Genomic DNA, 27,659 nt, shown 5'->3' on the forward strand with positions numbered 1-27,659 from the left:
ACGGGAGACCTCCCGTCGAAATCACCAAATTTTCTGTCCAATCTGGTGAGCGCAGAGACCAGGGAAACGAACGGCGCCTTTCGCTGAGAGGGCCATAAGATCCGAACCTGTCATGGTCTCCTCCAGAGAAGCTACAGATTCCTTTGAAGAAGATTCCGCTCGGTTAGCAGTTTATTGGATTTCTTCCTTGACTGAAATGGACTTTGCGATTGGACACAGACATGCCAAGACGCAAGACGGTAAGGGTGCGGCTCCACCAAATGTTGACCTGGCCACAAGCGGCGGGATGCAGGTGGGAACGCGCTTAAATAACTTATCAGCAGCAAAAAAGGAAAGAAAACACAACCATCACACGATCACGTTTCCGTGTTTCTTTCAAATCCATCGCGGTTTACCCGAGATTTTCGCTATGTTTCCGTTCTTCAGAAGCCCGCAGGTCCCTAGCATTGTCCCGACGGACACTATTGTCCCGCTGAGCGCCGGCGATGACAATTTCGTCAATAAAAGCATCGTCATGTTGTTCATGATGCGCTTTGACGACGTTCTCGATCCCGACAAGTTGAGAATTTCTCTGGAGAAACTCCTGGAACGCGATGGCTGGCGCAAGCTGGGAGCACGGTTGAGACTCAATGTACGATGCATGCGATTTGAGACTCTTGTCAACTGAATCTTACGCGGTCGCTGAACAATTCTCAGGCGAACAAAAAGCTAGAGTACCACATACCTGCTGAGTATGGTCCGAAGAGGCCAGCCATCGCGTACTCTCACGTCACGTTTCAAGTGGATATCGAAGAGCACCCTCTAGCTTCAAGGTTACCAAAGGCCAGCTTAAAGCCAGCCGTTGTCGGGGATTCCACAGATTTCCTAGAGTTCACGCATGCTTCCAATGGACCGAAGAGCCTGGATGACTACATCTACTACGACAGGCCGCAACTTGCTCTGCACGTTGTATCGTTCAACAACGCCACGCTCGTGTCCCTTAACTGGCTGCATACTCTGTTCGACGCCCTGGGACGCCAAGAGCTGATCAGAGCATGGACAGCAATGCTAGATGGGCGTGAAAACGACATCAAGCCGTTTCACGGCTTTGACGACGATCCTCTGGCAGATCTTGGAACGAAGCCGAAAGAGGAGTACGTGTTGGCCGACAAGCTGTTATCCAAATGGCAAATGGCATGGTTTGTTTTCCGCCAGATCTGGGAAACCATATACTACCGTGAAGAGGAGACAAAACTAGTCTGTATGCCTGCCGCGTACTTGAAAAAGCTGAAGTTATTGGTGAATCAGGGGCCTCTGGCCAGCTACTGTGACTTTTACCTGGAACCTGTACTGCAACGACCTCCGACTTCACCCTTCAGCTAACGGCCTACTGGTCACGTGATCGCCCTGGATTTCTGCTCGGCCAGACAGTCCCGCAGATCGCCATCTCTTCGGCCCCATTTCCCCCACACGCGCTTAGGTGCGCCATCGTCAACAATCTCATCACCTTCAACGTCACTTCGACAACAACTTCACGACTTTGACTGGGTTCAATTACTACAGACTTTCTCCAGCCTTCCGACCTATCTACCGACCCTCACGCACACCCTCTGTCAGCTCAGCCGTCTTTTCCGCCGCCTACGCTGCATTCTACATTCGTCAGCAACGCCCGCGATTTGGCCTGGTCAACTTACTGGCTACGCCGCCCTACCAAGGACGTCGTCAAAGTAGGCGCAAATGCCAGGATCAGCAGCAAACGCGTCCACATCGTCGAGCGAGAGGCTTTGCTGAAGCAGGCGGGCAGCCTCCGCGCTGTCGCTGCTGAGGTTAGCCTCTAGGACCTCGAGGCAGGACCTGGCTATAGCCATCTGGTCCCTAGGGCTCTGCATATTGAAGGGCGTCGTCTTGCTGATCGCCGCAAGCCTGGCCCTGTGGTTGGTATCGATCTTGGTGTCTTGGGGCGTGCCTCGGGCAAAGCCTTGCGGCATGAGATCCCATGGATCGGGCAGGATGGAACACATCGTGAAGGTGTAGGAATCTGGGTGGTTTGCTTGTAGGGTGAGGAATGGGCTCGAGGCTTGGCGCGAGCGGCGTCTTAAGTACGTGGCCAAGACAAGCTTTTCCGTGGCTGAAGACCTTGTGAAGCCATCTCTGCGTGAGTCACGCGGGCGAGGCTGTTAACCTTGCTGGCAACGAAGCCATCGTCAACGAGGCTGACAGCCACAATGGTATGTACGTCTGGCCCAGATGCTTTCGCTTGGCGAGTTGGGGTCGGCGCGGGCAGTTATTCCGGACCCTTGGGTACGTATACTGCGAAGCTACTGGACTGGGCACTGACCGAGGTGCTTTTACTGCTTTTTCCCCTACTGTGAAAACCCCTACTGGGTGGGCTCGAAACTTCCTCAACATTGGTGAATCAGGAGGTTAAGGCTCAAAACGCCGGCAGTGCCGCAGCTTTTGCTAGTGAAGGCGATGTTGTGTCCGCTTTCATAACTCGCCTGTTTATCCGGCACCTACCTGACACGTCAAACCAGACCATCGTCATCATGAATGCTTTTGGAATGCGTTCTGCCCTAGCCGACGACTACCTCCCACCAGACAGGGCCTACGTTGGAAATGCGGTTACCGGGGTGTTGGCAATCTTATCAGCGAAGGATATCCTCACCAACCCGCTTAGCTACACGGCCTGGGCCGTTCGCAAGGCCATCATGAACCAAGGTAGCAGAGAGCAACTCGAAGCCCGAATTGCCGCCCAGAAGGCCATGGGCTTCCCCCTATATGGTGACGGTGGCATGCAGATGGTCACGGTCTCGAACTGGTCAAAGGCGAAGTTCTTCGAAGCAGATTTCTCCGCGGCAGTGATCAAAAAGGGTGCTGACTCGAACACGCGTCCTGGTCGATTGGGGAAGCCATCCTTTGTCATGGGCGATACAATCTCCAAGGGACTCAGCGTCCGAAATGCCTCCAACGTGGTAGGCAGAGATGCGGATGGCAATGTTTGGCTAGGAGGTGTTCTGCGCAAGGGACTATGGGCAAAGATTGCTGAGGCTCTGGAAACCGATTCTTATTGATTCACTTGGAAGCCACGATTGCATGGAACACAATGCCGTGCTGATGCACAAAATTCGAACTGTCTAGAAACTAAGAGTCTTTCATCCCAATTCTCTCGTATATCTATCCTGTAGTCCAGATTGCAGGCCCAGAACTGCCTTTATCCCACACGATGCTTCTTCGGAGTCCTCGAATAGATGCGAAAGCTTCCCGTATCACTTATTCAAGACATAGGGGAAACTTCGCCTTCCGCCGACACTGAGTACTTCTGACCGTCTCTGTTCATCTACTCGATGACCGCGCCGATGATAGCATACAAGTCCGGGTTTTCGCGATCGTTGTTTTTGACGTTGTTCATCCATCCATACGCATTTGGAGCATCAAGCATATTCCCGAAATATGACAGGTGAAAGAACGAATTGAGTTGTCAGAATCATGACCCAGACCAGAGAGACAACAGGCTTTGGACATACCTCATGCAACATGTTTGCCGTGAGTGATTTGGAAAGCAATCCATCCATTGGGCGAGTGTCAACAGGAGGCTTTTTCGCTGCACCCTTGCTCTTAAAATCTTCAAGCGCGTTGGGCTTTGTCACCTCAGTGAAATCATCCTCAAGCCAACCCCCAAAGTTCCTGGATCGCTGAAACTTGATCCAGAGCGGGTGGAAATTGATGGATTCAGCTATTCTCTTGCGGCCACCCGTTGGAGGGGCGTCTCTCTGTGTAATCGCCATTGTTCGGGGAGTCGGGACCTTTTCCCAGTCTCCACCAATTTCCTCAGAGTTTTCTTGCTCAAGAAACTTTTCGAGCGTGTGAGGCTGGAACATATGATATTTCCGCACCACATCGTACGGCTTGTCGAAGGGACCACCTGCGGGATCTGGCACTGTGACAATTTCTGGTCGGCAGGTGATAATCTGGGAACTTCAGTAAGCTTATGGATGGAACGGGGCACGGTGGTGGCCGTCGATGACGAGCCTTGGTTCTCAGGACATGCCGTTCAGGGCTGCCCTGTCACTCGTGCGGGTGATATGACATCGAATGGGGCAAGACTTACAAAGTCATTGAAATGTTTGTCGCTATTCCCAAGATCGATCCAGGCCCTGGACTGTCCGAAGCGGCCCAGTTTGTCACCATCGCTGCCGACAGGGCCTTCCATGTCTACAATCTTGTTGAATCTGTCTGTTGGATAAGAAGATCATCGTGTGAGCTGGTACTGTCTCAACGATTGACGTTTATCCAGCCACTTACCTCTGATCTCCTTAGCAGCAGTGTTGTAGTTTTCTAGCCCGCTAACAAGAGGTGCGATGGCGAGCTTGGTAGGAAGACTAGTTATTTGACTGATGCCTGGGAGAGTTGATAATGTAATCTTGGAAGCAGCTCTCTTGGCCCAGGCTTTGGCGTTATTGACACTTTGTATTATAGCACCGGCTAGTTCTTTATTGAATAATTCGTCTTTGGGTATTCTTTTGCCGTTTTCGTCGGTATCCTTCACCTTCCTGTCTATTGAATAGTTAGCTTATTCCTTGAAGTCCATAACTTCGAAAGCCAATGATCAGTGAATACTGATTCAGGGAATTAAGGGTATGTGAGAATGAGAACACAACGACTTACAGCAAGACTTGTGAAGAGTCCAACTGACTTTGGTGGCAGCTTCAACGACAGACACCGCATGGAGAGCAAGAACCGTGACCTGAAGTAGGCGCATTGCGAAGACGATAAGAATTTTCAAGAGAGCTCAAAAGATTATACAGAATACTTTTTCTCTGAGATAGTTGACAGCTGAAGGTATGGTGTGGTTCTATATGATTCCAGTGGTGAAGCCGCGATTCGAGATGAAGGAAACTGACGTTTCTTATAAACGAAAAGACCGTGAAAATTCCAGACGCATGGTACACAGTACACATGATTATTCCTGATCATCTGAAAGACTCATACCATCATATGTGTCGAGCAGGTTGTGGCTATCAATAGAATTGCCCACTTGTCTTTGCCTTGGGCTATACGAGCGCCAATTCCCTTGCCCCAAGGGAACGAAAAAGATTGAATACATTCTTATCCGATGCGGCGCAGATTTTGGATCTCATGATCCCATGTACAAAAGTTCATCTCTTGATAGCAGAATTCAGTGATTTCGTTTGGCGCGAAACGAGGAACAGCAAACCCTGAAGCATTAATTACACGGCCTGATAGGATGAATGCCTCGGAGGATGCGGTTTAGGGGCAGCCAATCTGCGTTTTCGCCTTACCACCGACGAGTTCGGGGGCTGGTCAAAGTCATGGGTCGGCTCGGCGGGCGACCGCATGTTCTATGATGCTTCCGTTGATGTTGGCTGCGGCAATTTCACATGGAAGGTTGAGAAGCCGGAAAAAGCTCCGCCTGCGCCAGCCCTGGGCGAGAGAATCTGCCACGACAAGCACAGCCAGTACGACGTGCATGATGGCCAGCAAGACGGATGGTCTTCAAATGGCTGCAGATTATCTGCAGCTGGTAAGACAATGAAGGCAGGAGACAAGGAGGTCTACTGGCACCCTGTTGGCCCTGGGGCCGATTACCACCAGAACTTCAAGATCTCATGGATCGATGGATGCGAGACTAGTGTGGCTGAACAGAACCTGGACTCTCCGATCGACGGTGATGCTGGTGTTACATGCGCGAGCCTCATGACGGCTAATTACAAGAGCTGTAAGTCTTATTACAATCGTCGGGTTTTCTTCGTAGTCGTGCTAACCGGTGTCTACTTTCAGGCAACAACGGGGGAGCTGGTGGCTACAGGGACCCGGGTTGCTGAGATACGACTTCAATGTTACAGTACAGTGATTATGGATTGCTTTTACACAGTATTTGGTCCATCGGCCTTTTCACCTGCCCCATGGATTCGCCATAGAGGTTTCTCTAGCCCAGTCCATCCTGGCCCTCGTAAATGTCTCCGTCAGAGTCATATTCGATGTCCCAGAGCATAACCAAAACTGAGAAAATGGGGAATGGGGATGTATTTTGTGGGCTAGTCGCCATCTCGTACAATGCAATTGGCTCTCCTAGCAATTCGAATCAGAAATTCGGAAATGATTTGAAACGGTGAAGTGATCTTTAGAGTGAATTTGGGATGAACATGGTGAGCAGCAGGAGAGGTAGGGGTGGAGCAGCCAAGCAAATCGGTCTAGGCTCCAGTGCTGTGCTCAATACACTCCGTTGCGTTGACAGCGTCCGCCCCCCTTTTTTTTCCCCGCTTATGCAAAAACATAAAAAAAAGCCAATTTTACGCTATGACGCGCATTTCTCTACATCGCACGCAAAACGTATTAAAGTTATTACTAATACCTCAATTACTATTAATTACTATAGTCTTAGTAGTATTTAAACGTATAACTACATAATAGAGATATAAGGTATGTATTTTATACTTCTATAGTAGTTAATCTACTTATTAAAGTATTACTAACTTAGCTAGTTACTTTATCTCTATACTATTTAACTAATAAAAGGTCTATTTTTATTATAAGAGATTAAGATAATATTTACTAAGGAATAGAAGAAGAGACCTACTATATAACTTTATATATCTACTTAATATATAGTTTATATAGCTTTAAGTAATATATAAATATACTAAGGGGTTTAATATAGTTCTTTAGAGTAAATATTTTAGTAGTTAATAGGATTAATAAATCTTCTAATAGCTTAGCTTATTTATAATATTAAGTAAGAGTTTACTATTATATAGATTATACTTTATTATTTATAGTTTACTATTAGTTAGTATATATCTATAGTTTATTATATTAGATATATTAAGAAAAATACTAAGTGATAATAATAATATAATAGCGCTTAGAATATTAAATCTATAGCTATTAATAATTATAATAATACTGCTATTTAAAGACTAAAAGACCTATAAGCTAGTAAATATTATTAGCTATACTGAATAAACGATTTAATAATATAGATTATAATATAATATTACTAGTAAAATATAGAGATATAAGAGGTACTACTAAAGTTAATAAAAGATAGAAATATAGTATTATATAGAGCTTCTTAAACTACTATAATACTATAGCAATCTATCTCTTAAAGAGATATAAGATTTCCTATATAAAGCTTTTAAGATCTAGATTAATTATTCTATAATTAGTTAATAGTTAAACTTAGCTAGCTAGATAAATAAGAAATCTAAGATTATTACTACTTAGTAAAGTAATAACTTATAATATAAGTATTTATATTATATATAATAATATCACCCTAACTAGCTAGTATTTATTAATAAATCTAGCGTTAATAAGGATATTAGGATATAGAGGACTAAATAAGCGCTAAAAAAGCTTACTATATTTTAAACTATAGAGATTAATTAGTTTTAGAACTCTTATATATAAATCCTATTAGCTTTTATATTAAATAATATCTTATACTTAACTATATACTATAGTATAACTAATAGTAATAGGTTCTTTTATTAGCTATAGGAGTACTTTATCCTAAAGTATAGGCGTTTTCTAAAGCTAAACTCTATTATTATTATAGATAACTTCTCTTATTATTATATACTTCAAATTAAGATATTATGCTAAGTATTAAGTATCTATCTTAAGTTTCTACCTCTATATTTATTAGACTTTAACCTTATTAAAAAGTATTTTAGTAATCTAAAGTAATATATTAAGAAGATATATTTAAAGTAGAATAATAATAAGAATAATACTTAGGATTTTATAGAATATCTATATAACTATACTATAGAGATTAAGTATTATCTACCTTAGATTGAAGGCTATTTCTACTATTTATTTATTAACTTTAATAAGATAGAGTATATATTTAATAATATTAAACTATAAAAGGGAGGATAAGCTGTAGATATTAAATATTAATAAGTAATCTAAATTTTTATTATACGTTTATACGTAATAAATCTTAATTATATTATTATGTGATAGTTAATTATTAAATCTATAATTATAACTAATAAGATTGCTAAAAGGTTAGCTATAAGCGCACTAAAATATAAAAAATATACTGTTATCTATTATTTTTATTAGTAGCTATATATATATATTAATTTTACCTATATAACAGCTAAAACATATTATTAATACTTATAATAATAATTTATAATAATAATATATTATTACGATTAGAGATTTTAACTATAGTTAGAGACTTTAACTACCCCTAACTAGTATTAGGATAGACTGAAGTATATTATTTATAGATCTAAAATAATAGTAATTCTATTATTTTTATATATATAAAGCAGTAGTATTAAATTTACAGCTATAAGTAGACTTTTCTATAGTTAAATATATTATATAAAAAATTATATATATAGTTAAACTTTATACTACTCTTACTATATTACTCTTCTTTATTATCCTCCTCTAAGTAATATATCTCTATTAATAATATATTACTTAAGATTTTAATCTAATTATCCTTATCGCTTTACTTAACTTTATCTTATTTAATCTATAATTATATAAGTAGTATTTATAATACTAATAGTAATAATAATAAAATAAAACTAAAGAGTTCTAAAATACTTATAAAGTTAGCTATATTTAATAGTAAATAGCTCTATATATACTTATTATATTAACTAACTTTAACTAGTATACTATAGATCTCTTACTTAATAGATTAATATAGTATTAAGGCGTTAATATATTAGAATAACCTTAACTTACTTAAAACTAATACTATAGAGTTTTTAACTAATACTACTATTATCCTTCTTAGTAATCTAATATATATTCTTATATAAATATCTCTCTCTAACTCTTAATAGTTTAAATAAAGTTTAAAGTAAGATATTATATTAGAGAGGGCGTTAGACTACTTTCTATAATAAGTATTATTATTTATAAAGGATTTAATTAAGTTTTTAATATCTTTAGTAAGATATTAAGTAAAACCCTATTTAGTAAACTAAATATTTAGTAATTTATAAATTACTTATAAGCTATTATCTACTAATTATAGTTTCTATAGCTTTTTTCTAAACTCTTTATTAATATTATATTACTTACTATAGATAGATATAAACTACTTAATAAAGCTAGCTACTTAATTTAAAGCTTTTTAAAGTGAATTTAGTATTACTAGTGAGGATAAACAAATTAGGAGTGTAATACTTAGTTAATAAGTACTTAAAATGTTTAATAGCAGAAGAGTTAGTAATAAATACTATAAAATATTTATATATAGCTAATATAGTAGTAATAATATTACTAGTAGTAGTAGCTATATATATAGGTTAGGATATTAAAGATAATAATCTAGCGCCCCTATATTGCTATATATATTAATAATAGTGTTACTATTAGTATTAATTAGGCTAGATCTTAACTTTAATAATAGAAGTGCAGTATTTTTAGCTTTCTCTTCTATTATTACTATTATCTATTAATTATTATTAACCTTAATAATATTCTTATTTTTCTTACTCTAGCGTTTTTAATCCTCTATAAACTAGTTATAAAGAATCTCACTAAGTAGTTTTTTAAGTAGTTCTATATTATTAATACTAACCTATCTAGTTATAATAGCCTTCACTTACTTCTCTATATAGTAAGATTTAATTTTATAATACTTCTAGCTTAATATATAGTATTAGTTAAACTTCTTATTACCTAAACTATTCTTATATCTTTAGTATTTTAAGTAGATATATATATAGAGAAGTTATTTATATATTCTCTCCTTTTAATACTTAACGTTTATAGGATTATTAGCTTTATAATTAATTACCTCTTATATACTAGCTAAAACGCTTATTTAGCTACTTTTTTAAAGTGTTTATATACTAATTATTATACTACTAGAGATTAGTATAGTGCTATATTACTACTTAATAATAAAGTAGACTTCACCCTTCTCTTTAGCTTATTTAAAAGAGAGGATAATATTAACTTATAGAATACTTAGCTAAATAACCTCTCTAGTAGATAGATAGACCTAAGTGAAGATTAATATTAGTTTAGATATATTAGTAAGCTTCCTCTAAGTAATAATAATAGCAATATTAGCTTTTTTCATAATATATAAATAAACTACTTCTACTTTAAGTTAAGTACTACTATCTACCTCTTAGTCTCTACTATTTATATCTAATATAAGAGTAATACTAAATCTATTATATATAATACTCTTAATAGTTAGATTAAGAATAAGTAAACTATTACCCTTAAGCGCTAAGCTATAAGTAACCTAGATTTATAATAGAGTTAGTTCTTTATTACTTATATTATCCTCCTCTTTAAATATATTATAGAATAATATAAATATATTATTAACGCTATAATAAGAAGCTATAAATATATTATCTATAAATTAAGTAGTTTAATAAGGGGTTAGGTTAACTAAAGTTAAGTCTAGTTAAAATAGTAATATTAATAAAAATAGAGTATTTTAAAGCTAAATTATATATAGTAAATCCTTCTTTTATTTCCTCTATATTATTATTATTTTTTAGTAAGAGGATACTTTTAAAGCTCTTTATAATAATAGAGAGGCTATAAATATATATTTTCTTTATAATATAAACTTAGCTGCTACTAAATTATTAGTCTTAGGTCTAATTTTAGTGATAATAACTTCCTTAGTAGCTTCCTTAGTAGTAATAACCTAGTAAGCCCTCTTAATAAGCATAATAATCCTAATTAATAGTAAGGTAGAGCATTAAAGAGGATCTCTAGTAGTATCTTATACTAGTTATTATATATATTATTATTTCTATATACTATTAGTAATAGGTAACAGATAATACTTAGAAGGGTTATTATCCGCTTACTAAGCTATATAGTAGTATTTAAGAGGTATTATAATACCCTTAGATAATAAGATTTAATAGAAATAGATTAATTAAAGCTATTAGAATAAGTTAATTACTATACTATAAATATCTATATAGCGTTAGGCAAATTTTTATATATATACAGGGATTATGCGTGCGTAATTTCAGCAAAAAGGGGGGGCGGACGCTGTTAACGCAACGGAGTGTACAAGATACAAAGAACCAAAAATAGTAATCCAATGGCGATGAGCAAAATAAAAAGTCACCAGTACCCTGAACATTCTCACCATCCTTTCTCCCTGGCTCTATTCATACATCTACATCATCAACCCAGCATCTAGTTCTACCCACACAATTATCATTCAGTCAACCCATTCATTCAACCAACCTAGACCGTCGATCTCGCAAGCTTTAGTCAGCTTACACAGTGTCCCTTACGCTCTTCTGCCAAAGCACATAAGCGAGCGACATCCTGATTTTCTCGATCACCTTCTTCTCGCATTGCCTCACCCAAGCACTGAGCATTTATTTTTGCACAAAAGCATCATGGGCAAAAGAGTTTACCCCCGCACCATCGTGGAAGAGGCCCCAAGCCATGACGGCAAGCCCTGCTACGCGGCGTGGGAAATGATAGAAACGGACCCCGATACCCAGACGCCGCCAGACGCTTCCAATCGACCTAAGTGGTCCATCCAGATCTACGAGACCACGCCCGCGGCCGGCGACCGCGAGTACATCAAAGGAATAGCAAAGAAAATCGAGGAAAAGACGCGCCGGGACCGCGACAGACGCGGAGCGCCGAATCGCATCGAAATTCACGGCTTCCCGCTCCCCGCCGACTTGCCTGAAGCAGATCGCGTGGCGCGATGCGCTGCGCACCATCGCGCCGAGGTCGCTAAGCGAAACGCCTCCGGCACGGCCGACTTCTGCATTCCTCCGAACTTCAGCGAGTTGTGGGAATACCAAATCATCATCATTGACAACCCTGGCGCAGCAGAGCCGGGGGGTGGCGCTTTTCTTACCGTGTCTTTCGGTATGAGGCCTGAGGTCGCGGCCGAGGGGCTTGGGGGTCCCGATTATGATATTGCGCGATACACGGGCAAGTGTTTGGGTGATAGGCTGTGGAGTTACATGAGCTTCGTCGAGTATTTCTACGATTCATACGTTGAGAACGGGAGAATGTACAGCGACTTGGAGAAGTGGCGACGAGAGGCCGAGGCTGGAGGGACCATCCAGCAAGTCGAGCAACATGAGGGGGCATAGCTGAGGGACAATAACATTGATGGGAACCAAAAAACATGTATTACGGGAACAAACACCAGATCGTATTCAAAATTCATATGCCAGCTGAAGGAGCACAACGCCGCCCATTGCCAAAAGACAAAATCGAAAAAAAAGCACCGCCTATCCCTCTATACTTCTATCCATTAAACCACGAGCACCTGTATCACAGCAACGCCGGGGCGCCAATGTTCGGCACCGTGTTACCGTCCCTGTCCAAGGTCATGGCGGCGTTTCCGTAGGCCCCGTACGGAGATGCAGCCCCAGCAGGCTGCCGGGGAAACTCCATCTTCGCTCGTGTCGCGAAGCCATTGGTTCCGAAGGCCTTATCCACCCACTGCTTTGCAGCGTTGGTATTGTCGCTGCCATACTTAAGCTTGAACTCTGTCTGGGCTTCGACGGCCCAGATCTGTGCTCTCCCTTCGATGCCGCCGAGATACGTGTCGATCCAGTAGGCGTAGAAGGACCGCAGCGATGGGTTGCCACCGCCAGTGCGGGTTGGCTCATCAGGCTGTGATCCCCAGGTGTAGGTCTGGTCGAACTCGTTAAGGACCAAGTCTATCCAGTTGGAAACACGCATCCACTTGTTCCAGATGTTCTCCTTGGTGCTGGGTTGGGTATGAGCGTATCTGAGGTAGTGGAAAACGCCGGCATGCTGAAAGACACACGTGAAGTCAATATTTACTCATATCTGGTTAAGGCAGTATCACTTACACTTCTGATCCAGTTTCTGTTCAGGTTAGCCGCGCTCGGATGGCTACTTGTGAGACCAGTCGGCTGGCCTTCCCCGAAAAAGGTCCCCTTGTGTTCGTTGACGTCTGCCTCTACGAGAGCGAAGTTCTTCGTCGTCTGGCCCAGCGGCATGCCCCCATTACGCTCAGATAGGGGATCGGATCGTGCAATGGCGTAGGCAAGGACATCATCAAGCGGCGCCCCTCCCGCCGGGATGCCGAGGGGTGTATTACGTGATTGCAGCTTGTGGTTTCGAGGGTTGTTCTCATCCAAGAGGACTTCTGCGACCCAGGAAGACTGTGGCTTCGTGGACATACCGATAGGAGTCAAGTCTCCGTCTCCGAGCCACTCGAAGAACTTGGCTAGCGTCTGCTTTTCGTACACGTGGTCGTCTAAGCTTAAATGTTAGCTACACACCAACACGAAACCGAAGAACTACAAGAGGGGGCAAAATATACTCTGGAATTTCTTCGTGTCGCCGACGTCTTTCTTAGTACCAAACTTCAGATCTCCGCCACATTTAGCATCGCCCTCGAGGTAATAGTACTTGTCAATATTACTATCCGTCATCGCGTCCGCACACGGCTTATGTTTGCCACAATCAATAAAGAATGTCATGCCAGCAACATTAACCTTCGGATCGTCCTTGGTCAACGCCCTCTTCGATAAAAGGCCGTCACGGGCCTGGAGGCCGGAGGCGGTGCAGCCACTCTCACTCTTGGGGCTGTCCAGGATGCAAGAGTCGCCAGCCGCCCGCGGCACAAACATGGATCCCCATCGGGCGTTGCGCGCTGCGTTCTTCGCCTTCGACGAGCGGCACGACTCGCAGGTAACCGCCGTCTCGCTGGGGTTCGCACTGCTGGTGCTGGTCGTTGTAGCTTGCGGCTTGTCGCTGGTCGTAAGGCCTCCATCTGGCCCAGCGGTTGTTGTCGGACCGGCATCCTTCGTAGTTGGAGGCTCTTCCTTCTTCGTAGTCTTCGGCGCATCGTCCTTCTCGGTTGTCTTCGGGTCCGGCTTGGAATCGAGCGTCTTACAGTCGCCCTTCTTCTTCCGCTTGCAACCCGTGCTGGTTCCGACTGAGTCGGGCGCGTTGACCAGCGAGTTGAAGGTGCTGTCGTAGTCGAGCTCGATCTTGTCGATGCCGCAGCTCGTCTTGACCCATCCGTCGAAGAAGTCGGTCGGGTTCAGCGAGTTCTCCGCGAACGACTTGGCGCCCTCGACGGCCGCCTTCGTCGCTGCCCGTGCTGAGGTTGCGGCCTGGCCGGCGCCTGGGACGAGGGCGAAACCGATGTTGATGCTCTCGACGACGGCTTGAACAAAGACACCGCAGATGATCTCGTCGAGCTTGGCCAGGCCCTCGATGACTGGAGTGATGAACGCCTCGGCGACTGGGTCAATCTCTTCGGCACAGAAGCAGTCACCCGGGAACCATTCGTAACCGTCAGGGTCTCGGGGATACGGCCCTTCTCCGTTGGGGATATGGTCAGAGTGGCACTATATTTCATTGATATGATTAGCGACATTCGCAAGGCCAGATCATTCCTTAAAACCTTGAGGGGAGATCACTCACCCCGACCCTGTCTTCTGGCTGGCCCTTTTCCTTGCAAAAGGTCCTACAAGGGGTCAGGCCGTCGTTCTTGACGGTATTGTCAATGTAGATGACGCATGTGCCGTCCTCGGCCATGGCTTTGTAAAACTGGTCCAATTTCTCATCTCTGCGAGATATTTCGGATGTCTGGAGAGCGCTGGTGGTGGCAACAAGCAGACTGCCGAATAATGGCAAATACGCGAATGCCCTCATCCTTTCGCAATGACACACTACAGAACCCCGAACAAAGGAAGAAGTGAGAAATGATGAATGGTTTCAATACGATAGCTTTTGGTTTTAGTGAGAGTGTCCAAAGACAGCCATCCAGAGTTGCCTTTATATATCCATATGTTAACAGATCATGCTAGGTCATGATAGACCGCAATGAAGTTGAGCCACCTCGAACTATTCCCATATTCTAATTTTGTTCACGAGCGGGTCTTCATCCTTGCTTTTCAATTATCGCCCGAAGCCTAGAGGAACGCATCAAGTTGATGGTACCTTGGCCTCGTGGGGATGTAAGATCTTGGCCGAATAGGTTCCCTCTAGAAGCGCAGATGCAGTTGAATAACCCACTGATCAAGAATATGTCTCTTTTTGTTGTTGCCCAGGAACTGCGCCCTGTAGCAGCAGCATCCTGAATGCTTTGCGCGCCGCAATCCAAAATAGGATCGCACTTATCCAGGGGTTCGCATCTTCCTGAAGGCGGCACGGATAAAGCCTGGCCAATTGCATTGGAGGCCTGCCCGAGGTAGACTCAGACGCAGCTGGTCCCCATGTCTAATTGAGTGTCAGCTTACCAATTTTAATTGCCAAGAGCTCCAGCCGTCACAACTGCCAACCAGCCCCGTTCAGTGGCAGCCTGGAAAATGGTCAGCATGTCTCCTGCTCTTTAGAATTGATTTTTGGTGCGTGGGTAGCCGAGCGCGTATTGAATCGGAGTCTGAGGGAGATGTCCTATTCTCCTCCGCGCAACTTCAATGTCTGTTAAGCGCCGGCCTTACAGGCTCCAAGGTCACAATTTCTTCAAGACCCCCAAGGGTACGTTTTTGAAGTCTATTTAGAAATGCGGCATGAAATAACATAGTCCATAGTTGCTCCCGCTACATTCAAGCGATATTCCCGAGGCCGGTAAAACAGTCTTGCTCAACTGCGCTTATTCTGCATCTATGGATTGTCTGTTGATGGATGCAACTATCCTAGCTTTGTTTGCTTGACTAAATTAAGCGTCTTCTGGGTCTTTATCCAGACAACCTGGTTCGGTTCGGCGCTTCTCTGCGCAACGAATCAATCAAGCTGCCGTTTGCCCTCAGGAAGCTACAGTGCAGCCACGATCATACATCCTTCATGACTTCATAAGTGCCATCTCTGCGTGCAAGTTGAACTTCCCTAAAACATTCCTCATTAGTACGTACATGGGATTGGGAAGAGGAAGGGAAACACTTACTGTGTGGGGTGGGTATGAATGAGTCCATCGAATACGCAATCCAGCTCTATCAATGTCAGAAATGGATGAAACTTGTCTCCCGAGCCCCGTTTGTAAATCCGCACACCGGGCGCTGCACCAATATCCACATAGCCCTCTTGAGGGCCGATCCTTTGGCTCAGCGGTGTACTCAGCGTGACGGATTCGATAGTCTTGAATGAGGATAACATGTCCTTCAACCCCTGGACGTCGAACTCCTTGATGCCGCAGAAGCTACTGTTAGCTTCAATGCCGCAAGTGAGGGATCGCGCTGCAATCCATATGCAAACGTTTTTTAAATTCTTGAACTTGTCGAACCGCAGCCAATGGAAGTCGTAAACGTCGTGGCGACGAGGGATACCAGGGAGGTCGTAATTAGCACACATCAGCAGCGCCGGGAAGTCCGGACTTAGAGACAGTTCCAAGCTTCGGGCATGGTTGAAAAGCGCCGGGGGCGTTACCCCCATCTTAGCCGTCTTCATCGCTGGGTGTATGGCGCAGGCGCCAAAGAACATTTGGACTGTCGCCAGATCGGTGAATATGAACGTTGTCGATTCGTATATGGATTGAAGGCACTCAGTAGAGCTGAAGTTGTAAGTATTCAGGTATGGTCAGGAGTCATATGATAACGGGTCGCCACTTACATGACCTTGCACGACAATAGCATAGGAATGTATGCGGTTGCCCACGGTCGATGGGGCGTAACCTTCCTCTCTGTTTTCCAGCAGACAATTGTCGTGGTGCTGGATCCACGGATAGCTGAAACACCGTGCTTTTCGAATGCGCGCTCGCCACAGAGCCAATGATTCATCCATGGAGATTGCAGTCGTCTGCAGTATCGTGGCGCGTTGTCATGCCGGTCTCGCACTATCTCCTGGCCCAGCGAGACTCCGAGCTTTTCTCTCATCTTCTCAATGTCGCGTTGTAGTTCGTCCTTGACCTGATACTCCGTAGTGCACGACCATCGACAGAAGTGCTTGTCCTCCGCGGCGCCATGCCATAGAATATGCTGGCGAAGACCGCATGAGCGCCACAGTTGGAAATAGACAGCATCGCGAACCTCGCGCGGCAGACGACTAACGAAAGCGGACTGTGTCTGGGAGTCGCAAATCATTCTGACGCTCAGCGAGTTGGCTAAGATATCAATTGAGCTGTCGAATGTCGTTTTTGTTTGAGCGATCCCTGGCGGGTTGACGAAATGCTGGTAGCAAACCTGCTGTTGCAGTAAACAGCGTAAGCACGACCCACGTGACTGTCTTTTGCATGGGTTGACAGCCCCCAAGTTGAAGGATTTGCAAAGCCACATTCAATATGTGAATGGAAGTTGGGGTCGAAGTAAGAAGGAATCTGTCACAGTTTCATCCATTGTACCTTTTCAGGATTGGCTGGCCATTGGGCCGCTCGTGTTCGCTATCAGAAAAGAAGGGGCTCTACTTTCAAGAAACCTGCCCGGCGCCTGGTGACACCATCTCAACCATATAACGAGATGTTCTCGCACGTGAAAATTGTCCATACAACGTGTTTTGGTCATGAACCTTTTGAGATGGAGTTACTCCACGCGTCCGTTACCGTGGACATCGGAAAAGAAATAAGAAAAGGAAACATGTCTTACTCTGTGAAGCGTTTTTGACAGAGGCGTTGAACTTTGGTAGTAATTCTCACTAAAGGACCACGTTGTACGTTCCGAGCTGTTCCGTACGAGCTAGATCTCCCTTGGTATGTAGAAAGACTATTCCTCGCAGGTTCTTTCATAGTAAACGGCTGAGCAACATGTCAGCGAGTGAGTGCAGCCTCAAGGTTTCCCCTGTCGTCATTGACGCTCCCGTCAGGAGGTCATGTTTCCAACCGAAAGCTACCTCACGCGATCATACTCATTCGAAAATTCGAGATTCCGATCGATTTCTCGTAGAAAAGCCAGTGAGAGCGAGAGCGAGAGGACAGGCTTGGTAGTAAGGTATGGAGATAATGAGCACTCGCAGTAAAACCACTCAATGATCTACATTTTCTTCCACTCATTCGACAAGATTGGCCATTTCCGTTTGTCTTACTCCGCGCCCGTAAGAACAGGATATCATATGGCCGCGTCGACAAGAGGTGTGTAGTTAACAGTCGGGATATCAGCGGGTAACAGCATGCGATGCTTACTGAGTAATTTCTGTGCTAATCAGTCATCTAAACGCCCGATAGTCTACTCTCTTGACAGACCACTTTTCTTCCTGCATGTTTCGTGAAGTCTGAAATTGCTCGCTAATGCCGGGCGCTTTTGTTCATGTGCCAAGACTGGCTGCATTAAGAAGGTGGCTTGTAGCCGAGGACAAAATCGCGCAAGGAGGAACCGATGTCTCTTAACCGACGTCTCTTACGCATGGCCAGCTACTGGATGCTGACAAGTGCATGTCTAACGACTATCATCTTTGTCAAATTGTCTTGTTGTTTTAGTCAGACTATTCCTTAGACTCTTGCCCAGACCTTAAGCAAATCAAGTAGTGAGAATTTGAGATCCGTAGAAACAAACCATTGGTGCGCCAAGTAAAGCCCAGTTTATTATGAATCAAATTGTAACTCTTCTAATGCACGCGTCCGGCAAAGCAGCATAGACCGACGATCGAAATGCAGTCAGCTCGTATTTACTCTGGAGATGTTGTAGAAAGTTTATGGTTCCGATTGACCGCGCTGTACCTTCTCCCCACTTATTCGGGCGCTTGGGTAAAGATGCATTGTCTCCACATAGGTATCTGAGCTGTCGCTAGCTAGTAGTAGCCAAAGCATTCAACTATGAGCCCATACTGGTGAAGATACTACCGGACATCTCAGTGGCCTGCGATGTTCGAGCAGTGAGAACAGATTTATCTTCTTTTACTTAAAAGAATGGAAGAGCGGGAGGGACAAGAGAGCGGGCAGAGGCGCTATATTTCCTTCTGCCATTGTCAGTAGGCAGTATGCATCATGAGAGCAGTGTAGGCCGATCATTCGTTTTTCGTGAAAGACCCTGGTACTAATTTGAGTCCGCCTTTCCACGATTGCACGAAAGACCCCCCTGTACCTGCATCTCGAAGCCCCTGTCATGCCACACTACCCGGGCGAAAGCGGCTCGGGTCGATCCTTGAAGATCTGGGGATGTTGGGGAGCAATAACGATCCTTTGAGGTCTTGGTGTAAGACAAGCTGCAGGTCGTTAAGCGACGTAATGAACGAGGATTCTTTAGGGGCACGTGATGCAATGCCTTCTTCGTGGTGCAGCGGCGACACAGGTTGTTGATAACTCGACTATAAAGAGGGCGTAGGGTCATCCCCTTTTTTGCAAACATCCGCAAAGCAGATCAGCTCAGAAGCCTCCGTAATCTGATCAGAAGACACCAAAACGGCCACAACACAACTCAAAAATTGTTCAAACTTTGGTCTCATAACACCAACTTATACTCAACACAATGAAGTTCCAACTTTCTGCTCTTGTCTCCCTTGGAGCCTTCCTCACTGTCGAGGCTGGTGTTGCCGGCGTCTCACAGTCGCAAAGTCTCTCTGCCCGCGATGGTGTCGACCTGGCTGTGCGGTCCGCCGCTGCCAACATGACTTGGGCCGACCTCGAGTCCGGCGCGGATGCTGCTGCCATCTGCGGCTCTCTGGGTGTTTTCGAGCTGCCCGAAGGCTCGGACCCGGCTCTCGTTCGACTTTGTTCCGATCACCCAAGTCTTGGCCGACCCGGCTCCAATGCTGGTGGAGTTGGCACTCTGGCCTGTGCCAAAAACCAGAAGGGTTGCGATAAAGGATACTGCTGGAAGCAGTGTGGCGAGAATGGTGCTGGTTGGTGGTGCTGGACAGCGCTCGGCGACGGCTCGGGCCCCTGGAAGACATGTGTTGCGGGTTCTGATTGCGGTATGGGGGATCCTTGCGGATGGTCCAAGAATTTGTGCCCTAAGTGTGGCTGCAGCTGTTAAGGCAAAATGATATGCCGAAGAGTACAAGAATATCTGGGGGATTAAAGAGGTCATAGTTGAACAGGCAGAGTTAGTCAGACTCTATGATCCATTTCTAGAGCACGTCAAGGTACATCTCAGCTTCCAGATAGATACTCGCGGCGTTGCGCCATGATCGGCCAGCAAATATCAACACTAAAACACATTGAAGTCACAGAAAGTGGACGCTGAACCTGTTATTCACTGTAAATTCGATGGTGCAACACCAGTTCTCTGCCCATTCCCCCACCTGGTCCAAATGAGAAGTAAACTGATGACGGAGGTGCCATAGATGCTGGTTAGTCACGATTTTCAGAACGTCGACTCGAAGACAAAGCCTTGTGAGCACCGCCTGGTTAGCTCCAATAGCAGCGCAGCTGAAGATGGCACATTTCAGACTTGAACGTTAAACAGTCTGGACTCAGTAGCATTAAGAGCTGTAATTGCTCTGCTTTACAGGCTGAGCTCTTGTTAACTCAGAGACAAACAGGGATTAACGTGTATGGATTTCACATGGTAACTCCTTTTCAACTGATCAGGTTAACGTCACAACAAGGTAGGCAAAAATTAGCATAATATAAGCAGGATTCACAAAAGAATCGGCCAGCGATGGTCCTTTGCAGCTTTCACTTTAGGACCCGGATGCTGACTACAGGAACTTGTACTTCGGAGGATTGATTGATCATTGCCGTAATTCATATCGGATCTGTAATACCTAGGCTACTGGCAGTCGGGGTAACAAAAGTCCTTCCGAACGACTCCAGCAAGGTACGAGCGACGACACAAGTGGAGTTGGGCTGATCGCTAACGACGCTGAGACGAGAACTGTGATTGAACTGTTACGCCGAAGTCACCCTCCCAGGAGACGGGTTCGATCCCACTCAAACCACCCTTGACAAATGGAAGCTTGTACCCCGGATGTCGGGGAGTTCTACCTAAAAAATAGCATAAGCGCGACATAGTGTTGCACTCGGCTCTGAACAAGTGGTGCCGTTTCCAGCCAAAAATCGGCAATCGTCGTGTATGACTCGCGATCTTCCAGGGGCACGATCAAAGCATGTAGCCAGGCGCCAATGTCCATATATACACCTCCGCGCTTGGATATCCCCTAAATCCGTGCTCCAAGAAAACACGTTTTTTCGTTATTTTCCGAGCAGGAGGGTCAAGCCAGGGATGTCGCTCTCAGAGCCGCCCGATGGACTCGACCTCACCGAAACCAAGGTCTCGTCGCTGGTGTCTGGGTTCGTCATCACATGGGTTCTTGGAGCAGCCACCGTTGCGCTGCGCGTTACAGCGCGGAAGCTTGTGGGAAACCAAATTTGGTGGGATGACTGGATCATAATTGTGTCTTTGGTAGGATTTCATCCATCTCCTGGAAACTCGCTGTGACTTGTCACGATCGTCAATATGGCCAAGGACTAACAAGCCTTTCCTACCAGATATTTTCAGCAGCTTTTATGTTTGACGTTACGTGCTATAGTCAGTCACACTTTCGACACCGGGATGTCAGACGGATTACCCTGGAGTTTTTGACTAACAGGAACGCAGTGACCATAAATGGCGGCTTTGGAAAACATGTTTGGGCTACGCCAAACGGCTTGAGGGTCTACTTTACGGGTCTTTTCATCGCCGAGTATCTGTACACGATCAGCATTGTGCTCGTCAAGGCGGCAATACTCGCTTTTTACTGGCGAATTTTCAGCGCCCGACGCGAATCACGGCTTGCCATCTATGTTTTACTAGGTATCACTTGCGCTTGGGGAATAGCAGTGGTAAGACCGCCCCTCGATAAAAGCAATCACAGGGTCGTCAATACTGTGTTGGCTAACGGCCTGCAGCTCTTGGTATCAACCTTTCAGTGCCTTCCAGTGTCGGCGTTCTGGCTCCGATTCGACGCGAATGCCAATCTCTCACCGTCTGATTACGAATGCGGCGTCAACGTCAAGACATTCTTCATCGCGAACGCAATACCAAACATAATTACCGACGTTCTCCTCCTGCTACTGCCAGTACCAGGCATTTGGAGTTTGCAACTTCGCAAACCCCAAAAAATGGCTCTGGTGGGAATCTTTACTCTTGGCATATTGTAGGTTCTGCATCTTAGAGTTGTGGCTAGAACTGGCGCACTCATTTTCGTGCTACTGCTGATACCAAACTTTGCATCCACAGCGTCACTGCAGTGTCGTTCATCCGGCTGCACTATGTACTTGCAATTGACTTTGGGGTATGTCAATTTCATGACCCCCGTTCTAATAACCATCCGGATACTTACTCCCCCTAGCGTGTCTGCCGTCTTTGAAACCAATACTCAATTTGGCACTGCATGGTAATGTTCAACAAAGTAAACCGGCCACAGGAAGTGACTTGGGTATCATGACTGCAGGAGGCTCTAGCGGGCCTTACAAGCGCGGTGGAGACCAAAGGAAGAGTGCGTTTGGTACGAGAACCTCTGAACGGCAAGTGATGGAGGACATGCATCCATTATCAAGTCACACAACAGATCATGAAATGGACAACTGGGCAGAGCATGGAAGTCAAGAATTGGTAATAGAGCAGACAACCAAAGGGCGGATGGAACCAGGAAAACCCACACAACCATCCTGAGCCTTCATTGGGGAGAGCAACAACGTACTGGGGTATCTGAGGTCTAGCAAATATCTAAACCACATCTAATCACTATGATATCGGTATCCATACTTACAACATCAACCCAGTCATCCCCACCTAACTTGCCCTCACTCACTAAACCATTTCTCTGAGAGTAGCATCTCGTCTCACTTGAAAATGAGTCCAGTAGTACCTCCTGTTTGTTGGAGTCTCGATACGGTGTGGTCATCGACAAGCATGTGATGTGTGTATCGGATCAACGGCGCTCAAAGTATTTGGCTTCGTTAGCTGCCAGGCTGAGTCGTGGTACTACGAATGTGCCCGCCCGGGCGATGTTGTTTGATGTCCGAGAGTGATCGGGTCCCCTTGTGAGTGGGGTTCTGATGGTTTTAATGGTGTTCTAGAAGCCCAGTGGGGCAATATGCAGCCGTTTGAAGCTACCTTTCTCCCCAATAAAGTTATGACAGACTTCTAGAAGGTCGCCGACCTCCCTTCAGATGGTCACCGGACGATAAAGACCCTTGAAAGAGATACTTTACTGAAATGTGATTGGACAACAAAGCTCTACGGATCTCCTTGAAAGGGGTTCGAAACGGCCATGCCAGGACATTCCATGAGTCCAAACGCTCCCGGCGGTCCGAACTTAGGATGGAGCGTCTATGTCGGAAGCTTTACATAAAGGGGTCCTTCATCGGGTTTTCACCCTTGGCTGCATCTACAAGCTTAGATCTTTTGTATCCATCCCGAGATATAATGCCCGTTAAAAGTAGGGCGAGCCTCAGTCGCCAGTAGCGGAAGCATGGCCGAACCTGTGTCGCAGACTTTTCCACGCATCCAATCTAACATGATAAACCAAGCAATCGACTTATAAGCGTTTAAAGTAATTCATGAACCGCATAGAATGCATTATACCTCTCGATAAGCGCCTGTCAATTAGATTCATTCCGAGTCGGTCTCAATATTCTGGTACTTCATCGTACGATCGAGGAAGCTTATTTTCTCAGGCCGGCTACCGGCAACACGATGAGAAGCTTGGATGAACACCAAGAACGAAACGAGATCAAAGTTCGGGACGAAATGCCAGATGAGAATCCCGGGAAACTTACTAGTCCGCGATGCTCGTATGCTAGGACGTCGCACGAGCCTCTCGGAGAACGCCCTGCAAGGTCGAGAAACACATACACATACCTATCTAGAGAGCCGAGAAAGTCCTTCCGATAAATTCACAAACATTCGTCGACTCAACCTAGCCTTGTTTTCTGATGAACTTACATCCAAGGCGATGGAACTCCATCTTGTGCGTCGTAAGACATGGTGTTGTACATCAAAACTAACAAAAATCGTGTACGCAGACGGTGCTTGAAGACGAACTTGAAAGCCGACCTCTGCTGTATTGACTCTTTATATACTGATACTGCTTCTCATAATGAAGAGTTGAGATGTCAATCGGAAGGGTCCGTCCACAATGGTATGTTGCGCATCACATCTTCTGAGATGGCCATGGAACTCCGCCAGGTCTTCACATCCGGAATTATTCTGGGCATTGTTCTGTATGTGGTCACTGATTAACAAAGTTCAAACTCTCTTCTCCGTTTACGATGTGTTAGTTGCCTTCAAAAGTCGACAGCTATTACTATACACCACAGCCTTGGCCAAACGGGATGCTTCTGACACGCCGCAAAGTAAGCAGGTCATCATGTGAGCCCTACAGGGCTATCTTCTATACCATTGGTGCATCAGGTCTCCGAGACGCTCGTATGAATGACCGGACTTCTTCTTTTCCACTCTGTGCCTGTCGGTTCTTCTGAAGTGACGCGTTTGTTATTCGCGTCACCGTTTTAAAATATTGGGGCAACTTGCAAGCAACGAGACCCGAGACCTTCGCAATTTCGCGGTCTTTCAACGAGTCAATATACCTCTAGGTAATGGTACTCGACTCGGAAGAGCATGCTCTTCGAGAATTGCAGATTGAAGTAGCTGAACAGATGTTTCTCTTGTGTCTTTGTCGCCTATAAGAAGGACGGCTGCCGCGCCAATTTCAGAGGATGAATTATTTGACTTCACAGTATTCAATACATCGACCAAGCTAGATATCTCTTTTTTCACGTCACTTCAACCTGCTTTATATCCTCGTCTGCGGAACCATTTCAGCATGAAGTTCGCCGTCTTTACCATCATCGCCACCTCGGCCCTGATGATCACCGCCGTTCCCCTTGCGTCCCCGCAGAACAAGAACATCGGGAATCCTGCCCTCAAGAAGGGCAGTACGCCTTGTAGCCGACGTGGTGCTAGTTACGAAAACTGCAGACCGGGATGCGGTGGTTCTGGTCCGAACCCTAATCCGAGCCGTGGATGCAACAAGATCACCGGGTGCCGTGGAGGTCCTGGGGCTAAGAAAGGTATGGTTTTATCCTTCAACTTCAAAATATTCAGAGTCGAAATTTCATTCCTTTTCTCTAGGTGCGAATAAGGCGCCTTGACTGGGCTGGTCTGTTCTTTAAAGCTCTCCTGCTGCCTTCGTTGATGAGCACAAGGAAATCAATCATGGCGAACATGACTGCCAGTGTTGTTTCAGTGTGGCTACTCAATCATTTCAGTCATTACAAAGTTCTTCATGAGTCTGTTTTTGAGATTACCCAATACGACTGTCATCACCTCGATCCAGTGTCACCTCTTGAGATCATTGCTGGTGGTCTGCGCTAGTCGCTAGCATCGCTCGCGACGTCTCATCAGAGACACCAGGGCCTTGGTCTTCTCCTTTTTAAACTTTCGGTGGACCTAGCTCAATTTGTGATTGAAAAATGGAAGGAATAGAGTGGGTAGATGCTTTTCTAGATATCAAGGTCTGCCGACATCATCAGGTCGGGTCCGTGATGAGGCCGATTGTTGGCAATAACCAGTGCAGAGATGAACTAAAGACTTCTCAACTTTGCTTCAATACACTGCCTAGAATACTTTCTCTCGGACATAAAGCACTTGGCTGTCGTGGGACGGACTCTGGTGAAGGCCGGCTACTTCTCGTCGGACGCTATCCCACCGGTTTGTGGAGTATCGTGTCTCCCCCCTATGTCATGTTGTTAGAAACCCTGGCACCATGATTGGTCCTTAGATGACTTGATTCTAAGTCATTGACGACGCCAGCCAATCGCTTGCATATACACTGTATGGATAAATACGCTACGATCTCTTCTGAAAGTCCGTCTCCGTCAGTCCATTCTTGGCAGAGTGCGAATGTCCGCCTCACAACCTTGAGCATAGTGTTTCTGGAACTACGGCAGTTCAGAGAGACAGACGAGTTTATGAGTTTCTGTCTTTGTCAGTTTCTGATTTAAACCCAAACAGTTCCTCATGATATCATGGCTCCAAACTCGCAACTTCGATCTACTGCAAAACAAGCAACATACAAGCGATGGACCACCTGCATAATACCTCTACCATTTGGGGTCAGCCATCGATCTATGATGTCGACAACACGTCATTATTGGCTGCCCTCTTAGCCATCACTCTTATTGTGACAATTCCTTCCTTCTTTCTTTTCAATGGCGCAAGCAAGCTTCCGACCATCAATCCCAAGAAGTTCTATGAACTCACGGCTTCTCGTTCGGTCTTCGAATTTGCCATAGCTGGGCGGGAGCTTCTTGCATCAGCTCGAGCGAAATTTGGACCCGTGCCTTTCCGCGTTCACACTGATATGGGAACCTTTATCATTCTGCGCCCCGAGCATGGCGAAGAAATTCGCAATGATCCCAGGTTCGGCATTGATGAGCCCATCATTGAGGTGCGTTTTGCTTCAAGGGACTTGGTGCATTTTGGACGGGAGAACTTCAACATGTTCTGACTTCACACGTGGCGTAGTTATTTCAAGCCCATTACGCCGGCTTTGAACCCTTCATGGAGGGGGCTTTGCCAACGAAACCACTCCAGAACGTGGTCAAATTCAAGATGACAAAGTCTCTAGGTCAGCAGCCTATCACAAATCTTTGATAGAAATATCGCTAATATTAGGGTTGTCTTTAGCCAAGATCACGCAGCCCCTTTCCGAAGAATGTGCTTCGACACTTCACACATCTCTTGGCGATAGCGAAGGTATTCTATAGGCATTACCAAAGCGCCTCCAACTAAGCAAACATGCTAACACTTTTCCCTAGAATGGCAGCCTGTCGCTCTTGGAAATCTCATCATTCGCCTCATTTCCAAAATGTCTGGTCGCATATTCGCGGGTCCGAATCTTAGCAACAACGAGCGATGGTTGGATTTGATCGTCAATTACGGAGACAACAGCATTCAGGGGATGCGGAAACTTCGACTTTGGCCCACGATTCTGAAGCCCTTAGCTGTGAAATTCATCCCTGAGTGCAAGAACCTGCAAGCTCAAGTCAAGGAAGCATGGGATCTTGTCGCTGCTGAGATCCAGGCGCGACACGCCAAGGGCGGCGAAGCGGAGTACGAAGATGCCATTCACTGGTTCGAGGAGTTGGCAGGTGGAGATCGATACAACTTTGGTGCATCGCAGTTGATGCTTGCTGTGGTGTCGATTGGAACTACCTCTGATCTCATCACGCAGACCTTGATTGATATCCTTCGTCACCCTGAGCTGATACAGCCCTTGCGAGAGGAGATCGTGGCTGCTATTTCCGAAGGCGGCTGGAAGAAGACTTCGTTGTACAACATGAAGCTCCTTGACAGTGTCCTCAACGAAAGCCAACGCCTGAAGCCGAATCAGATCGGTAAGTCCTCCGCTCAAGACCAGGTCAGCTTGACACCAACTGACCACTATTCTAGCTTCCATGTTCCGGCAAGCATTGGTCAACATTACTCTCTCCGACGGCACCAAGGTCCCAAAGGGCCACAAAGTCGCTGTTTCGACCGATCGAATGCGAGATCCGAGTGTCTACGAGAACCCGGATGTTTTCGACGGCTACCGCTTTTTCCGCATGCGCGCTACTGAGCAAGGAGCAGCGAGTCAGCTGGTGACCACAAGTGTGAACCATCTTGGGTTCGGGCATGGCGAACATGGATGCCCTGGTCGTTTCTTCGCCGCCAGCGAGGCCAAAGTCATTATTTCTCATCTTCTTCTGAAGTACGACATGCGCCTAGAAGACGGGACCGAGCACAACATCCGGAAATTTGGTTTCGCAGAGGAGGTTGACCCGACTTTCAGGATCTTTATGAAGAGACGTAAGGAGGAAATTCCCCTATAATTTT

The 27,659-nt window shown here is 45.3% G+C and overlaps 9 protein-coding genes across 9 annotated transcripts; 6 read left to right on the forward strand and 3 right to left on the reverse strand.

The window, feature by feature from the left end:
- Positions 1 to 409: 409 nt before the first annotated feature.
- sdnM-0 (Transcriptional regulator sdnM) lies at positions 410 to 1,362 on the forward strand (the record flags this gene model as incomplete). Its single annotated transcript, XM_036639054.1, has 2 exons — positions 410 to 631; positions 697 to 1,362. 2 exons carry the CDS (start codon positions 410 to 412, stop codon positions 1,360 to 1,362), a joined length of 888 nt encoding a protein of 295 aa, XP_036496233.1.
- Positions 1,363 to 3,316: 1,954 nt separating this feature from the next.
- Positions 3,317 to 4,738, reverse strand: CGCS363_v007206 (uncharacterized protein; the record flags this gene model as incomplete). The annotated part of the gene is made up of 5 exons (XM_036639055.1): positions 3,317 to 3,319; positions 3,504 to 3,947; positions 4,088 to 4,212; positions 4,282 to 4,533; positions 4,645 to 4,738. The coding sequence occupies 5 exons, from the start codon at positions 4,736 to 4,738 to the stop codon at positions 3,317 to 3,319; spliced, it is 918 nt and encodes a 305-aa protein (XP_036495861.1).
- A 6,637-nt stretch (positions 4,739 to 11,375) lies between these two features.
- Positions 11,376 to 12,092, forward strand: CGCS363_v007207 (uncharacterized protein; the record flags this gene model as incomplete). The annotated part of the gene is made up of 1 exon (XM_036639056.1): positions 11,376 to 12,092. One exon carries the CDS (start codon positions 11,376 to 11,378, stop codon positions 12,090 to 12,092), a length of 717 nt encoding a protein of 238 aa, XP_036496235.1.
- Positions 12,093 to 12,276: 184 nt separating this feature from the next.
- Positions 12,277 to 14,643, reverse strand: CGCS363_v007208 (uncharacterized protein; the record flags this gene model as incomplete). The annotated part of the gene is made up of 4 exons (XM_036639057.1): positions 12,277 to 12,765; positions 12,825 to 13,234; positions 13,301 to 14,336; positions 14,413 to 14,643. 4 exons carry the CDS (start codon positions 14,641 to 14,643, stop codon positions 12,277 to 12,279), a joined length of 2,166 nt encoding a protein of 721 aa, XP_036496227.1.
- Positions 14,644 to 15,775: 1,132 nt separating this feature from the next.
- On the reverse strand, positions 15,776 to 17,009 carry CGCS363_v007209 (uncharacterized protein; the record flags this gene model as incomplete). Its single annotated transcript, XM_036639058.1, has 4 exons — positions 15,776 to 15,819; positions 15,878 to 15,923; positions 15,982 to 16,480; positions 16,540 to 17,009. The coding sequence occupies 4 exons, from the start codon at positions 17,007 to 17,009 to the stop codon at positions 15,776 to 15,778; spliced, it is 1,059 nt and encodes a 352-aa protein (XP_036496226.1).
- Positions 17,010 to 19,322: 2,313 nt separating this feature from the next.
- On the forward strand, positions 19,323 to 19,829 carry CGCS363_v007210 (uncharacterized protein; the record flags this gene model as incomplete). Its single annotated transcript, XM_036639059.1, has 1 exon — positions 19,323 to 19,829. The coding sequence occupies one exon, from the start codon at positions 19,323 to 19,325 to the stop codon at positions 19,827 to 19,829; it is 507 nt and encodes a 168-aa protein (XP_036495397.1).
- Positions 19,830 to 21,020: 1,191 nt separating this feature from the next.
- Positions 21,021 to 21,937, forward strand: CGCS363_v007211 (Satratoxin biosynthesis SC1 cluster protein 4; the record flags this gene model as incomplete). Its single annotated transcript, XM_036639060.1, has 4 exons — positions 21,021 to 21,200; positions 21,287 to 21,326; positions 21,396 to 21,619; positions 21,686 to 21,937. 4 exons carry the CDS (start codon positions 21,021 to 21,023, stop codon positions 21,935 to 21,937), a joined length of 696 nt encoding a protein of 231 aa, XP_036495398.1.
- A 2,669-nt stretch (positions 21,938 to 24,606) lies between these two features.
- On the forward strand, positions 24,607 to 24,934 carry RALF (Rapid alkalinization factor; the record flags this gene model as incomplete). Its single annotated transcript, XM_036639061.1, has 2 exons — positions 24,607 to 24,853; positions 24,915 to 24,934. 2 exons carry the CDS (start codon positions 24,607 to 24,609, stop codon positions 24,932 to 24,934), a joined length of 267 nt encoding a protein of 88 aa, XP_036495395.1.
- Positions 24,935 to 25,863: 929 nt separating this feature from the next.
- Positions 25,864 to 27,655, forward strand: TRI1-2 (Cytochrome P450 monooxygenase TRI1; the record flags this gene model as incomplete). Its single annotated transcript, XM_036639062.1, has 5 exons — positions 25,864 to 26,232; positions 26,310 to 26,412; positions 26,472 to 26,540; positions 26,603 to 27,181; positions 27,237 to 27,655. The coding sequence occupies 5 exons, from the start codon at positions 25,864 to 25,866 to the stop codon at positions 27,653 to 27,655; spliced, it is 1,539 nt and encodes a 512-aa protein (XP_036495396.1).
- Positions 27,656 to 27,659: the final 4 nt, after the last annotated feature.

This window comes from Colletotrichum siamense (genome assembly GCF_013390195.1).
Source record: "Colletotrichum siamense strain Cg363 chromosome Unknown KSG_Cg363_contig04, whole genome shotgun sequence".
NCBI lineage: Eukaryota > Fungi > Ascomycota > Sordariomycetes > Glomerellales > Glomerellaceae > Colletotrichum > Colletotrichum siamense.